This window comes from Hordeum vulgare, chromosome 2H (genome assembly GCF_904849725.1).
Source record: "Hordeum vulgare subsp. vulgare chromosome 2H, MorexV3_pseudomolecules_assembly, whole genome shotgun sequence".
Taxonomy (NCBI): domain Eukaryota; kingdom Viridiplantae; phylum Streptophyta; class Magnoliopsida; order Poales; family Poaceae; genus Hordeum; species Hordeum vulgare.
Window position 1 is genome coordinate 55,506,641 of NC_058519.1, and position 16,425 is coordinate 55,523,065.

General features: G+C 41.4%; 1 protein-coding gene and 1 long non-coding RNA gene across 8 annotated transcripts; one reads left to right on the forward strand and one right to left on the reverse strand.

The window, feature by feature from the left end:
* Positions 1 to 7,386: 7,386 nt before the first annotated feature.
* On the reverse strand, positions 7,387 to 12,778 carry LOC123424900. 2 transcript variants are annotated; one of them, XR_006621758.1, is made up of 3 exons: positions 12,573 to 12,778; positions 12,377 to 12,467; positions 7,387 to 8,144 (listed from the first exon to the last, which is right to left on the reverse strand). It is a non-coding gene; the product is annotated as an uncharacterized LOC123424900 (long non-coding RNA). The 2 variants fall into 2 exon arrangements; XR_006621757.1 differs by having other exon boundaries at positions 7,387 to 7,830; positions 12,573 to 12,762.
* LOC123424898 (putative disease resistance protein At1g50180) lies at positions 7,958 to 12,118 on the forward strand. Of its 6 annotated transcripts, none has more exons than XM_045108590.1 (5): positions 7,958 to 8,050; positions 8,161 to 8,244; positions 8,483 to 10,068; positions 10,179 to 11,194; positions 11,580 to 12,118. In XM_045108590.1, exons 3-5 carry the CDS (start codon positions 8,502 to 8,504, stop codon positions 11,589 to 11,591), a joined length of 2,595 nt encoding a protein of 864 aa, XP_044964525.1. In that variant the 5' UTR covers positions 7,958 to 8,050; positions 8,161 to 8,244; positions 8,483 to 8,501; the 3' UTR covers positions 11,592 to 12,118. The 6 variants fall into 6 exon arrangements, with proteins under 6 accessions (XP_044964525.1, XP_044964523.1, XP_044964524.1 ...); XM_045108588.1 differs by having other exon boundaries at positions 7,959 to 8,050; positions 8,122 to 8,244; XM_045108589.1 differs by having other exon boundaries at positions 7,959 to 8,050; positions 8,135 to 8,244.
* Positions 12,779 to 16,425: the final 3,647 nt, after the last annotated feature.

Consider the following 16,425-nt stretch of genomic DNA (forward strand, 5'->3'; position numbering starts at 1 on the left):
CTGTGTCTTCGACTACTTCATACCCAAATATAATTTCACGTGTTTGATGAAGTTTATCTATTTATTTGACATAATTCAAATGTGAACTACATGTATCTTAAATAATGTTTCTAAAAATAGAATCTACTTTTTAGGCACGTGGATTGTTTCTAATAATGTCTCTTAATTAATGTTTCTTAAATATTGTTTCCTAAATAATGTTTCTAAAAATAGCGATTTTTTCTTTTACAAAATCTAAATAAGGTTTAAAGTTATGAAATTAACATGGACACGTGCATTTATTATTTTAGCACTTTATTATATTTTTTAGATATTTATGATAGGAAAATGGTAATCTTCATTTTTTGATTGTTATGTATTTATATAATATGTTTGCATTCATAGATGTAAGAAAATCCGCTCTCTAGCACTCACAAATGAAAATAATATATTGGCACCCACATGTTACAATGCGTGCCGCCTCTGGGTCTGACATGTTAACATGCACACGACAATGGGTCGCCCGATTAACACGCATGCTAGGTCCATATGACACATGGGTTCCACAACCATTTAGGACTCACATGATAGTAGGTCCATTGATCAACTAGAAAAGTGGGTTTGGATGACACATGGGTCCCACCTATAAGTATGGTTGACACATAGGCAAAATTGACATGTAGATACGACACCTGGACAAAAGCGTTGAGGTGTTGTCCAGTTACCTCCACCTATATAATTATGACCGTATAGTTTGGCCGTGAAGGGTAGAATAAGATCATAAACACGACTACATAGCTAATGACCTATTTGCGCAATAGAACAATGACCTTATAGGCACAAATAGTCATAATGTTATAGGGTTTGCACCCTCCCACGGTCTTCATGACCAAATTCAGAATTTTGGTCATTGATTTGTGACCAATTGAACCACCGTCAATATTTTTTGTCATAAACGAGCGCTTTTCTTGTAGTGCATGAACTAGATATGCTTGTTTTGTTGCGGGGTGAAGGGCATGTATGGACAAGAGGAAGGAACATTGGAGCATGACCAAGCATGAAGACAAAGGCGAGTGTGCAGGAACTGGTGATGTAGTTTCAAGTTCGGATTTCAGAATTTGAAGCCACCATGATGATGCATGGAGAGATAGACTAAATATACAAGATGACAATTCATATTTTCGTCCATAGCCTTTAATAGGTGTGGGAGCTATGTCGCTCCCGTACCGAGATGTAATACATCTCGCCTACAACCGGGCGCTATTGTTTTTATGAGTTTTTATCGGTTTTTCACTGCTCTGCATCGGTTTTCTCTAGTTTTAATTTTTCTTTTCTTTCTTTCTTTGGTTTTCTTTGTTCTTTCATTCATTTTTGTCGGTTTTCTTTGTTTTTATCAAAAAAAAATTGTCCTCAACACAAGTGTACTTCTTATCATACATATTGTACATTTTTTTATTCACCAGAATCATTTTCTTATATAGATTCAACATTTTTTAAATAGATGGTTAACATTTTTCCCAAATATATGGTTTGATGTCTACTTTTTTTCATATATATCTGACACTATGTTTTTAGAAATATTTAGAACTTTTCAAATATATGTTTTGATGTCTATATTGTTTCACACAGAATGTACATTTTTCGTATTTAAAATGACCATTTTATTGTACATGTTTAATATTTTTATAACACATTATTATCACTTTTTAAATATATGTTTTATGTCTATTTTTTAAATATATATTGTACATTTTTTGTATACATCATGATATTTTTTATACATGTCTAACATTTTTCAAATACATTCTTAACATTTTTGCAAATATACATTTTAACGAATACTTTTTTATACATATTGTACATTTTTTATATATCATGAACATATTTTATACATGTTTAAATTTTTATAAATATATAATTTAAATTTTCCAAGTATATTTTCATGTCTTCTTTTTTTCACATATGATCTACATTCTTCGTATACATTAAAAACATTTTTATATACAAGTTTTACATTATTTTCACCGGTACAAGATTTTTTTAATATGCAATGAATGCTTTTAGAAAAGTAAAAATAAAGAACTGAAAAAGAAACGCCAGAAAAACCAGGAGAAAAGAAACCGGACACGAAATGGAAAACAGTAAGGAGAGCTGCCTAAGAAAACAAAATTGTTCGTATAGGACCGTTCTGAGCTATATATATAGACGCTCCCTTCTATAGGTGTTGCATCATCTTACTTTTAAACCAGCCCATGCAATTTTAAAATACACGACTATAGTTTTGATTTAGTTAAGTACACCTTTCAACGATTACTCACACCTTCCTAGATTACGACAAGTGGCGCACTTCATGCGTGTCACTTGTCGCAACCAGAGAGCTTTTTCTTTTTTCATAGATCAATAATTTTTAAACGATTTATCTCCTAAACCGTGCGTTCAAATCTTGAACTGTTTTCATCTTTGGGTTTCTCGCGTCGAGATCTTCAAAACTAGATCCCATATTGATAGGTTTTGACAAACTTTTTTTTAAAAAAAACGACGTTTTTTTCCTTTTCGAGAGGCACGGCCGTGCCTCTTGCGATAGCAAAACCATGTCTCTCGCGGAAGCAAAACCGTGTCTCTCGTAGAGAAAAGAGAGAGCAGAAAACGCGTTTTTTTCCCTTTCTGAGAGGCACGGCCGTGCCTCTCACGATAGCAAAACCGTACCTCCTACGAAAGCAAAAACGTGCCTCTCGTAAAAAAAAGAGAGCAAAAAATGCGTTTTTTCCCTTTTCGAGAGGCACGGCCGTGCCTCTCGCGATAGCAAAATCGTGTCTCTCGTAAAAGCAAAACCGTGCCTCTCGTGGAAAAAAAGAGAGCAGAAAACGCGTTTGTTCCCCTTTCCGAGAGGCACGACCGTGCCTCTCGCGATAGCAAGACCGTACCTCTCGCGGAAGCAAAAACCGTGCCTCTCGCGGGAAAAAGAGAGCAGCGTGTTTTTTCCCTTTCCGAGAGACACGACCGTGTCTCTCGCGATAGCAAAATCGTGCCTTTCGCGGAAGTAAAATCGTGCCTCTCGCGAAAAAAATCAGAAACGCGTTTTTTCCCTTTCCAAGAGGCACGGTCGTGCGAAAAAATCTGAAAAAAACACTATAAAAAACAAAAAACACGTACGAAAAAATAATAAATAATAAAATACAAAGGGAATACTCAGAGCACGACAGGTGACAACGGTTGAAAACACGCAAGTGACGACGCGCGGGAGCAATCGTTGAAAGGCTTCCGAAGAAGTGCTCGCTAACTAGTTATTCCTCCATAGTTTTAAAAGTTTGTGTTATTGGAGGAAAACGGACTAGGTGGGCTTTTGGTTATCTCTCACAATTGTTAACTGTGTTAGAGGGTATGCTCTTCTCTCCCCAAAGTAAAATAAAATTAGAGGATATGCTCTTACATCGACGCTTCATCCTGTGGAATCGCTCTCCCTCTTTCCTTAAGCGTCTAAATAGGTGTCTCAACATTTTAGATGCTCTAACTAGGACATGGAGTATATGAGCTCGAGCTCGTATACTCCCGGATGAACAGTAAAATTAAAAAAAAATAGTTAAAAAGGTCGAAAAAATCTGAATTTTTGGGACATGAAACATTGATGTTTTTTCTAGGTGCGTGTAAAATTTCATGGTGAAATCACATTTGTAGAGGGGTGGGCAAAAAAAAACAAAATCAATGCTCAAAATTAGTGTTTTTTGAAGCATTTTGGAGCATCAATTTTGTTTTTTTTGTCTACACCTCTAGGAATGTGATTCCGTTATGATTTTTTGCATGCATGTAGGAAAAACATCAATGTTTCTCATCAGAAAAATTTAGAATTTTTTAAAATGTTTAATTATTTTTTCGGATTTTACTGTTCATCCGAGAGCATATGAGCTCGAGCTCAGAATAGCACTTCCCATCTAACTACGCTTCCTTATGTGAGTGGAGACTTCGAATTTGATATTTTCTCAACCAATGAGATTATTTTTTGCAACCGATGAGACTTGACTGATGACTTACCGCGTACGGTGTCCCGATCAATGGCTAGCTATCTCGAAATACTTCCTCCGTCCCAAAATAACTGTCTTGAGCTTAGTACAACTTTATATTAGAGCTAGTACAAAGTCAAGACAGTTATTTTGGAACGGAGGGAGTATTAAATATCATCTAAAAAAATCTAGCTAGCAAGAGAAGTGTACCTTTTGAAGGGTCCACCCAACCAGTTGTCGATTTCTATCCCAAATTATTTTATGTGACATACCATTTTCTTTGAAACTATCGTGGATTTGCGATTCTAGACATCAGAAGTTAAATCTCAACAACGTGAACCAAATATCCAACGTTTTTGCTTGTTTCGATATACCCTAGTTCTGTGATTGTGCTTGTGATTTGCCGAGGTTTTCAAAAAGTATGTGTTGTCATGTGTTTTCGGTGAATTCTTGGTAATGCGTGGGAAACACACTCACGAGATAAATAGGACTATTAGAGTATCTCTAACAGACCTTTAAAATGAGGTAAATTAAAAAAATTGACGATTATACAGATTTGACCTGTTTTTTGGGTCACATCTGAGCCTGTACATTCATTCAGCCCGTGAATGTTTTTATAGTGGCCCACAAATCTCCCCCTCCTAGCAGTATAACTTAGGGTTTGCAGCTCAGATACAGATCGAAACCCTACCGGCGCGTCACTGCAAATCCCAAATCTACCGCTCGATTTCTCGTCACCAGCAACCTCACTACCCCTCTCTCCTCTAGACGTGGCGCGGGATGTGGTCGGCAGGCCCCGAGCGGGCTCGATGCGTTTCCTCCGACACCGCGAGGAAGAGGGCTGCCCGGAAGTACACCAACCGTGGCCTAGAGCGGCCGCCATTGCTCCTCCGCCGCGAGACGGAGGAATACGACCACATGCAGGCGCGGCTCTCCTCCGCCGCAGGCAACTCAGTCAGGGTGTCGATCTCCCGTTCACCACTGATCACTCTGATGAAAAGGGAGCCGGAGGAGCTCCCTCGGCTCCGCCTGGTGAAGAGGGAGCCGGAGGCGAATGCGGAGCCGAAGCAGTAGGGTAGTAGTCGCGTCGGGCCGGAGGATTTCCTTCCCCGTCGAAGGCGGGCGCCATGGAGGTCGCCATCCTCGCGCGCAATGCGCGGGTGGAGGAGGAGGAGGAGCAGTGCCGCCGGCGGGAGGAGGAAATCGATGTCGTCCTGTACAAGCAAGGACTTGCAACGACGCAGGAGGAGTGGCGCGTCGAAACCAAAGTGCAAGAGGCGATGTACATTGACCTCACCTCGGACGAGGATTGATCGCCGCGGCAGCATCACTATCGCACCCGTAGGGCTCCGACGAGCTCATTTTGGTCAATTTATGGTTAGGGTAGACGTCCAACGAGCCCCATTTTGTGTCCCTGCTATATGTATGTATGTATGAATCATCTGCACTTTATATGTATATGAATGATCTTCGTGAATTCTCCCTACTGTTCTTGTTCATTTCTCATGCAAAACTATATTTTCAAAATTTACAGTTTTAGATGTAGTTTTTGCTCTGTCGCAACTATTTTAGACCGTTATCCGAGCGAAATCGCAAACTGTAAACCCCTTAGAGCAACTCTAGCAGACCCCTTATATCCCTCAACTCACAAAATAACTGACAATTTATGGTTCCGCACTAAAAAAGTGACCCGAACGGACTTCGTAAACGCGTTCAACCCTTTAATTTTTTTGAAGGAGCACGATCAATTTGCTCCTCTGACCCACAAATACACAATTTTTCCCACCACCCCATCGACACCCTATATCTCGCGAAAGCGGTTGGCGGGAGGTACATTTCAGCCCATGCTTGTTTCCTTCCCCATCCCGCAGCCACCCGACACCGCAGCTGCACGCCCATCACTTTCAGTTTCGGCCATATCCACCAAGGGAATCACGGCGCCGGGCCGCCTTCCCCCCCCCCCCTAAATCTGCCGAGCCGTGCCGGCTCCAGGTGTCCGTCGACCCGGTCGACCGCCGCCGCCTCACTCTGCCCCCCCCCCCCCCCCCACGGATTCGTCGAGTCCCCGCCGCCCCCAGGTGACCGCGGATTAGTCCTTTTGTGCCTTCTTCTAGTTCGATGTAGCGATCGATTCATTTCATTTAGTTGATGTGCGATTTATATCATTGTTGTATTCATAACAATTTTTGTATTGAATTATTACTTTGATTCGGTGATCTGAATAAGTATTGTAATATTATGGTTTGGATAATTGAAATATATTTATTTGATCTTATGTTTAATTCATAATTTTGTGTAATATGTGACATATAAATCAAATTCAGCAAATACCACTTGTTTTACGGACTGGCACGGGCCGCGACCGAACAGACCCTGCACCGCAAAATAGAATACTCGTAAAATATTCTGTTTTACAGTTCCATGGTGCGGGGTCTATTCTGCTACGACCCGCGCCCATAGTTTAAAAAACCGAACCGGACATCGAACTAGAAACGTTGTCGGTTCAGGTTTTTATCGGTCGGACCGTCGGTTCACCGGTTCGATTGTTGGTTTTTTAAACAAAAAAAAAATAAATGTTGAGTAATATATGTGCTAATATAGTGTGAAACAATGGTTAAATAAAATTATTTTCATGTAATGAACAAAAAAGTAGCCTAGCCGAGTTGGTTATAGGGTCGTGGGTAGGCCTCGCGTATGTCTCACAAGACTCGCGATCGAATCTCACTTCTTCCAAATTCTATTAAAATATTTTCCTGGTTTTCACGGTTTAGTGACCCGATTTTTTACTGTTTTTTTAGAAAACCGGACAGTTCGACCGGTTTTCTCCTGTTCAATTGCAGAATGGTCTTACTAGGTTAAAAATCTAATGAGGCTGTCAGTTCCAGTTTTTTCCGGTCTAACCGTCGGTCCGGTCCGGTTTTTTAAACCAGGCTGTAAACGGGCAATACGGGTCCACGATATAATAAGGGGTATGCTAGAGATGCCCTTAAGGCCTTTCCACACGCAACAAACAGCAACGAGTACAGTTAACCAGAAGAAAGAAAGATGTTGCAAATATGCCAACCCATGGCATTTTAAATTTGAAGAGCTCCCCAGAAAATACCACAATTGTCACCTGCTAGCCAGAATATTACCCAGATTGGTTGTCGGTGTTTATGCCTTCTTAAATCTGATCAATTCAAGCTACATTTTACACGACAAGCTAGCCTGATCTGATGCAATATTTCAAATGATAGTCTGATGCAAAATCTTCAGTTAAGTATATTTATTTTCAATCTTTTTAAGAGCGAAACCATTCTCATGAAGACCGTATGCTTGTGTAAATCAGCATGAATGACGTGATATGAATTCAGAGTTCTGCTGCAAATCAAGAATAACAGAAACATCTGAATGTACTGTCAGTACATAATTAAAGAACAAAGGCTTCTTTTCATGATCACGACTAGAACCACACATACGGGACAGTTACCAGCCTCTCATAAAGTATGCTCAGATAACCCAACAAAACATCGATCTAGGCAAATGAATATGTGTTGTACTAAAACGAGGAAGCCAGACAGATATATAATTGATCCTCGTATATTGCCGGTACATTTCAACGCAGCACCAGGGACGAATAGACATGGTTGGCACCAATATGACTGCACTTTAGTAGGAAAATGTATTATCATGTTCCTAAAAAAAATGTATTATCACGACAGCGATGGTGACAAAAAGTCCATAAAGATTCAACAAGCATTGATGACCGATGCTTAGTGCCCACAAATATTTGCAAAGAACTGGTCTTTCTTCACCAGTTCGTCCTTCACACTCCACGGCCAAAGTCACAGATCTTTCCTGATAACGACATGCTCTGCAATCAAAACACTATTACTTATCAACTCAGACATTAAAAATCAAAACTTGTCTCTCCACCCAGCAACGTGCTCTCTCTAGTACGATTTACATAATTGGAGAGAGAGAGAGAGAGACCGGCGACGAGTCACACGCTGACGGTGAGGACTTGAAGAATTTGTGGGAGCAGAGTACCAAAACAGTGAGTATCAAGCAGAAGGCATGCATCCCCTCGATCGGTGAGTATCTCCCCTTTTCAGTTCTCCTCATTACAAGTGTCCAGCTCGCTTTTAGCTCCCACTCTCGCCAGATCTATCTGCTAGGACTGATTTACTGATGGAATTGGAAGCTCAAACCGTCAGATCTATCTGCTATGACTAATTCACTGGTGGAATTGGAAGCTTAAGTGCAGTCATCATCATACTAAGAGCAGGTTCTACAAATAACCATTCTAACTACTGGCTCTACAAAAGTACTCCCCCCATAAACTAATATTAGATCTTTTAGATAACAAGTAGTGATCTAAACGATCTTATATTAGTTTACAGAGGGAGTACTCTATAAACTAATATAAGACGTTTTAGATCACTAATGTTAGATTACAGGGGGAGTACTACAGATAGGGAAATTTCTAATATATGTTATTTTTAAACAAACTATGTTGGGAGCAGCTACAAGGAGGAGCAATCAATGGCTGAGTCTGCTGTTAAAGCCGTGGTCGGGAATGTGAGCAAACTTGCGGTTCATGAGACCTCATTTTTATGTGGTGTCACTAGTGAAGTAGGATTCTTGAAAGATGAACTGAAGCGGTTAAAGTGCTACCTTAGATCTGCTGATGCTAAACGGAAATCAGGAGATGAGTGTGTGGCTACGTGGCTCAGCCAGATCAGGGACGTGACATATGAGTCCGAGAATGTCATTGAAGCTGCAGATTACATGGGGAAGAAAAACAGGCTGAAGAATGGATTCTTGGGTGCCATTTCAAGGTATGCTCGCTTGCCAAGTGACATGGTTACCCTTCATAACGTTGGTGTCGATATCCAACGTATAAGAAGGAAGATCAGCGAGATATTTGACAGTGCAAACCGTTTGAATATTGATTTGGATACTGGTGTTCTAGGCAAGTGCTGTGCCGAGGATGAGTTTCCACGAGTAAATGATCTCATGGATCAAAACTTTGAGGATAATGTTGCCATTGTCGGTTTTGAGGATGAGTACCAAGAAATAACGGACAAGTTAGTTGACAAAGAGAACAATACTCTTAGTGCTATCTCCATAGTTGCCATGGGTGGAGCGGGAAAAACATCACTAGTTAGAAAAATCTACACTTCATCAAGAGTAAAAGAACATTTCGACACAGCTGCTTGGGTGACTGTGTCTCAAAAGTTCAAGGCCGTTGATTTACTAACAAGTATTATGGAACAAATAATGGGGGGCAGAGTTGGTTTTAATATCCGTCAGTGTGAGGTGGGAAAGGAGATACATGATTTTCTGTTGCAAAAAAGATTCTTAGTAGTTCTTGATGATGTTTGGGAAACAGATACATGGGAGCAAATAAACAAAATGGTTAAAGCATTTCCAGATGTAGCCAATGGTAGTCGAGTACTGTTAACCACACGAAAGCAAGATGTTGCGAATCATGTGCAAATGCCAACTCATGTCCATCATCTGAAGAAGTTAGACGAAGAGAAAAGTTGGGAACTTTTTAGTAGCAAAGCTTTACCACCATACAACAGGTCTGCTGTATGTGATGTGGATGAGTTTGAAGAACTAGGAAAGAAGCTTGCTAGGAAATGTAATGGATTACCGCTTGCACTTGCAGTTTTTGGGGGTTATCTGTCAAAAAATCTGAACAAGGAAACATGGATCGATATACTCTCGAGCTGGCCATCAACCAAAGACGGACAGATGATGCGAGACATACTAGCTCGCAGTTACAATGACCTACCAGATCATTATTTAAAATCATGTTTCCTCTATGTTGCTGCTTTCCCCGAGGATTATGAAATATCTGTGTCGGATCTTATTGAGTTATGGATAGCAGAATGCTTCATTCCACATACACCAAAACATACACTGGAAGAAATAGCACGTAAGTATGTAACTGAGTTAGCTCAAAGAAGCTTGGTCCAAGTTGTTAATAGAAGCAGAGCACATGGATGGATTGAAAGAATAAGGATCCATGATATCTTGCGTGACTGGTGCATAGAAGAAGCAAGAGAAGACGGCTTTCTTGATATGATCGACAAAACTGCATGTCAGGCTTCCTCTCCTCTCTTTTCATATAGCTCTGTTTTTGGTTTCAATATATGTCTTAGTACGGTGTTTCTTGCTGACATGTGGATGCACTTTATAAAAAAAATGCAGGCTGGGATGGTGCATCATCATCTGATAACATGATATCCTATCGTGCTTCATTCCAAAACTTCAGTGGTCAGATTTTACAGGCAACAACTCCTAATCTACGAACTCTGGTTGGCTTTGAACTTTCATCAATATTCCTACCTAAGCTGAGATTCCTGAGAGTTCTTCACATTGAAAACTCAGACCTTGAGAATTTATCTCCAGCCATTGGTGGGTGCATTCACCTAAGATGCCTTAGGTTGAGAAGATGTGGAAATGTAACACTCCCTTCAATTGGAGAACTCCTTTACTTGCAGATTATAGACCTGAGGAAAACAAACTTGGACTCAACAGTACCAAACTCTCTTTGGAATATTCCCACTCTAAGGCATGTTTACCTGAGCAGTGGATTTTCTTCACCAAGGTGTGTGGGACACAAAGAGCTCCAGACCTTATGGTTGACTTGCGCATCTGTTGGTACCAAATATCGCTATCATGACATGGTGACGTTTTTGAGAAAAATGAGACAACTGACAACCTTGTTCTTGGTAATGAAGCCCATGCATGCAAATATAATGAATATATTTGCATACATGCCTCACCTGGTTGATATTCATCTATCTTGTTTTGGTGTGCTTGATAAGCTTCCAGACAGTAATCACTTCCCGCAGAGCCTTCGGCAACTCTATCTAGAAGCTGGTGTCATTGAAATAGACCCGATGCCGATCCTGGAGAAGCTTCCCTGTCTCGTGGTATTGGAGTTATCAGGGTATAAAGGCCGAACCATGACGTTTTCCGCCCAAGGGTTTCCTCGTCTACAAGAGTTAAAACTTGATAATTTCTCCGTCGATGAGTGGAGGATGGAGGTAGGACCAATGCCAAAGCTCTCCCACCTGAAGCTTTGGTTGTGCAAGGAGATGTTGAAGTTACCCAACGGACTGTTGCATCTTCCATCCCTCAAGAATTTGAAACTAGTCAGCAAGTCCCCAATTTTTAGAGATGACAGCACAGTGAAGGAGCTGGAGCGGAGAGGATGCAAGGTAGCTTTAATATGCCGTCATGTCCTTCTTTAATAATTACTACTCCCTCCATTCCTAAATATAAGTATTTTTAGAGATTCCGGACTACATATGGATGTATATAGACATACTTTAGAGTATAAATTCACTTATTTTGCTCCGTATGTAGTCCATAGTTGAATGTCTAAAAAGACTTATATTTAGGAACGGAGGAAGTACTGTTTATGGTCAGATATTACAGTCCGTGCATAGATTTTCAGTACAGGGGGCGAGATGCTCATAATAAAGTTATGTTTTAAACTTATCTGTGACTTGCTCGCTATCCTTCCCCGCCTTGTTGTTTGGAATGATGGTTTAGGGTCAACAGCTTGCGCGCTCAAGTTATTTTCTGATTTGTTTCTTGCAGGTGGAACTTTAAGAAGATTTACAAGCTTCCTGCCAGTGGAACTTTAAGAAGATTTACAAGCTTCCTGCCAGTGGAACTTTAAGAAGATTTACAAGCTTCCTGCCAGTGGAATTTTAAGAAGATTTATTCACAGAAAAAAAACTTTAAGAAGATTTACCTGTTTCTTGCCAGTGGAACTTTAAGAAGATTTATGAGTGGCGGACATGTCTAAGTATTATTACTGTTATTTCATAATTCAGATGGCATTCTCCTTCCCTTGTTGCGCTGGCATGACAGAAGGATGTATCCGTCCCTCCAGCATGTATCTTTATAGCCTTTCCTCAAATATGTGCATGTATGTTGCCTGAATGTACTAGTACAAAACTACAAATGGTGAAATGGGGCACCCATCTAGATCTAGGCATGTAGCCACTGGTTAAAATTTATGATGTGTGTATCTATATTTTGATTGGAACCGTCGATGGGTTGTGATTTGATTCCCACAAACAAACTGCGGCGTTATCTGCTGGAGCACTCAAATATCAGCTTGTGCAATGTCAGTTTGGTTCATTTCACTCAATACTACCAAGTTCTAGACTCGGACGCCGCAGGTTCTGCCTGCTTTTCCCCCTCTATCTTGTAACTTTATTTTTTTCTGTTTTCTGCACGCAGCTACAGACTACAAAACACCAAAGAAGGAAAAAAAACCGCACCGGATTTGTTTGTATGACGTTGCTGGGATTGCATCGTTGCATGGATTGCAGAGGAAGAGTGAAAGAGGAGGAGGTGGGTACAGCAATAGCAGCAGTAAGTAGTACCGAGAGCCCGCGGCGTCCGCAGATCAAATACGTCGACGAGGCGGGGATGGCCGGCGGCATCCTCTAGCATCTTCGGGCTGGTAATCAAATCCTGCACACCATCACCGCCATGACAGCATCAAGCTTCTCATCACGCGGATAAAAGTAGAGGGAAAGGTGGGGATTGAGGAGAAAGGAAAGGAGGAGGGCACTTTACGAGCTCGGGTTCGGGCAGGGTCGAGAGCTCTCCTGATTCCCGATGCTTCTGCTGCTGCTGCTGCTCTACGGACTACGGCTGTGGGGGGTGGATTTCGCCGGCGCCATGACCGGCGGCGGGAGGCTTCAAGGAAGGAAATAGGGAGGGGAGAAGAGGGAGCGTGTGTCTGGTTAGTTTTTTTTTTCTATAGGGGAAAGCTAAGCTTATTGATCATAGTCCACATGAGATGGGATACAATTCGGATCATGGGAGTTTGCCAACCAAATGTGCCGTCCCGGCCTCAGAGAGCGAAAATACTTAGCTAAGTCATGTGCTTCGTCGTTAACACTTCGGCTTTTAAAAATAAAACTACAATGAAAAATAGATGCTCGATGTTTGATCTCTCTGATGATTGCCCCATAGCGGCCCTGGTTCTCCTTGGCAATGTCGTCCACTACTTGTTTGGAGTCCGATGAGATGGTGAAGTGGTGTAGAAGAAGTGATGGTGAAGTGGTGTAGAAGAAGATCCTCCGCCAAGGCCAAAGCTTCTCTGCAAGCTAAAACTTTCAACGCAGCAGGATCGGTGCCACCCGCGACCACCAACGAAGAGCTGCCGAGATAGTTTCTGAATTCATCCCTACAAATTGTAGTTGCCGATCCGCCCCTTGATCGTAGGACCCCTCCATCCACATGGATTTTTGCCTGCCCCACTGGTGGTGCAGTGCATCTTTTTCGGGTCGTAGCTACCCCGACATGCCTCTCTGTTTGAGCGGTGGCCCGAGTAATGGGATTCAGAAGCTCTAGCTCAGAAATGAATCTGGCAATGAACGCATTGGTTGCATGCGGACTCTGAAACAATCCCTCATGGATGGCTTTCCTTCTTGCATACCACACGGCCCATAATGTCACTGCCAACCGGATGAAGTCCACACGTGATAATGAGTCCATCATCGTGAAAATCCATTGCTTTGGGTTTGGCTCTGTATTTGCTATAATTCGTTACACCCGCTCGCCTTGATCAAGGGCCCAAACGCACCTGGACATTGAACACTCGATCAGTGAGTGCCTCCATGAGTCTTGTGATCCACAGAGCCCGCAGGTATTAGAAGTTGACATGTTGCGATGTGCTCTGACGTCTTCAGTGGGTAGTGAGACCTTTGACAGCCGCCACAAGAACATGCGGATCTTAGCCGGTATCTTTGTGTTCCACAGGGTCTTCCAGGACTGTGCTTCATTGCTTGATGGACTTGGGTCCCCAGTCAGCCATGCCTCTCTACACCGACGAGTGGCTACAAGCATTCTGTAAGCTGATCGGACAGTGAAGAGGCCGTTCCTCTCGAAGTTCCATGCCCAGTAGTCGTCGATGTTTCGGGTGCACAATGGAATAGACAGAATCGTTGGGATGTCGATCGGAAGGAACACCTCCTCAATCTTTTGTCTGTTCCATGTGGCTAAAGTGGCATCAATGAAATCGGATGCTCTGAATGGCGGGTTTTGCACCCTACTTTTGTATGGACGCATCATCTCATCCCTAGGGATCCAATTCTCTGTCCAAACATCTGTAGACGTGCCATTACCAATGCGCCTGATTAAACCCTGTTTAAGCACTTCCATTCCCTCCATGATAACCCTCCATATTTGGCTTGGATGGTTGCCCAATCTTGCTTGCAGGAACGACATTTTTGGGAAGTAGATACTCTTGAGTATGCGGGCACTTAGGGAGTTAGGTTGTTGCAGAATCCTTCATCCCTGCTTAGCTAGCATGGCCAAGTTGAATAGCTCGAAATCCTTAAAATCTAGGCCCCCCATTAATTTGGGTTGTGTCATATCCTTCCACGATACCTAATTTGGCTTTCGGCGCCCCTCTCTACTACCCCACCAGAACTTCCTGATCAGCATGTTCAGGTGCTCACATAAACCTCTCGGTAGCTTAAAACAGGACATGGAGAAGACAAGAATTGCTTGTGCCACCGCTTTGACAAGAACCTCCTTTCCTGCTCTAGATAAGGTTTTTTCAATCCATCCTTGGATTTTACTCCAAAGTTTATCTTTCAAGAATTTGAAAGCTCCATTTTTTGAGGATCCCACATCAGATGGCATGCCCAGGTACTTCTCATTAAGTGTTTCATTTGGTACTTACAACACGTCCTTAATTTCAGTTCTAACTGTCTCGGGAACCCCTTTACTGAAGAAGATGGATGATTTACCATAGTTGATGCGCTGACCCGTGGCTTCACAGTATATATCCAGCACTTGGTTCACCTTATTTGCACCCATAGCATTGGCCTTGAAGAACAGCAGGCTGTCATCTGCGAATAACAAGTGGTTAACTGGAGGTGCCGAGGCAGCAACACGTAGACCACTAAGATTGGATGACTCATTTTGGGATTTTAGGAGGCACGATAGGCTTGTTCTTGTGTCTAGTTAGTGCTTGTGGGATTTGGTAGCCTCACAGGCAGCGATAGGCAGCGGGACACGGCCCATTAAACACTGCTCGCTCCCTAAAAAAAAGATTCACTGGCGCTCCATCGGGAGGTCCTATACGGCGCCTTCAGCGCCTGTTAGGCCAACCGGCGCGTGCAGGGCTCCTCTTCATGGGTCGGCCCATATAAAATGTGTTGGTCCTTTAAAAATGAACAAAAAGTTCATAATTTTTTTTAAAGTTCAGAATTGTAAAAAATTTCAATGATTATAAAAAAAGTTCAGTGATTTTTTAAACATGTTTACGTATTTTCAAAAAGTTTGCAGAATTCGAAAAATAATCATTGATTTTCAAAAAAAGTTCATCAATTTTCAAAAACTGTTCAGTGAATTTGAAAAAAGTTCACGAAATTTTAAATTATGTTCACCTAGTTTCCGAAAATTTCATCAATTTCAAAAAACATTCATCAATTTTTTAAAAAGTTCAGCGATTTCCATAAATTTTGTTCAATTTGGAAAAAAGTTGACGGGCTAAAACTCAGGTAGGATTTTTAAATGGGCCGGCCCATGACGGAGCGCTGCAGACGCCGGTTAGCAAAATTTGCCTGTAACCAGCGCCTGTGGCGCTAAATAGGCTTTCCCGTCTTCTGAGCTGCGATGTGCTTTCGTTGGGCCTTACGTTGGTTCAATGCGTTAAGTTGCGGCCCGACCAGAATTGGGTTTAGAGATTTATTCCTGTTCAGTAGTAACAGGGTATTGAATGTTGCTAAAAAATCCCAAACCGCTTCCTTACAAGACCATAAAAGACACAAAAATACCATTACTAATATAGAGCATAGGAAGAATAGTTCCAGCTCTAAAGAATTTTTGTCATACCAGTTTCCTCAACAGAAACTAATTCTAGGTCTCAGTATAATCCCCTAAATATGTTTTAGAGTTTAATAAATTAACAAAATTAGTATAATAACTACAAAAAAAATTCTAAAAATTTCCTACTCTATATAAAAGGGAAGAAGTCAAATTATCTCCTCACTATAAATCCTTGAGTCAAATTTTGCATTTGAATATATAATAGTTCCAATTTAGAATCCAAAATGAATATTTAGGAAAGTCTTTTTATTCTCTCCCCTTTTAATATTCATTTAACTCTAAATGTTTCAGATCCTAGTCAATACTAGCTAAACTCAAGCAACACAAGAAAGTTTAATTTCATCCTATTTCAATAATTAGCATTCAAAAAAATTGAATTTTGGGATGTTACACAACCTACGGTGTCTTCTCTAGCAAAATCATATGTCAATGTGCCTAGCCGATTAAGCTCACATTGTAAATCACATATAGCACTACCACATACACGAATTGAAAACATTTAGATGAAACCCAAGTGGCATCACTCTTTTCCTGAAAGCCAAAAATGATATGTTGGCTTAGATAGATAGCTATGGACACGAGG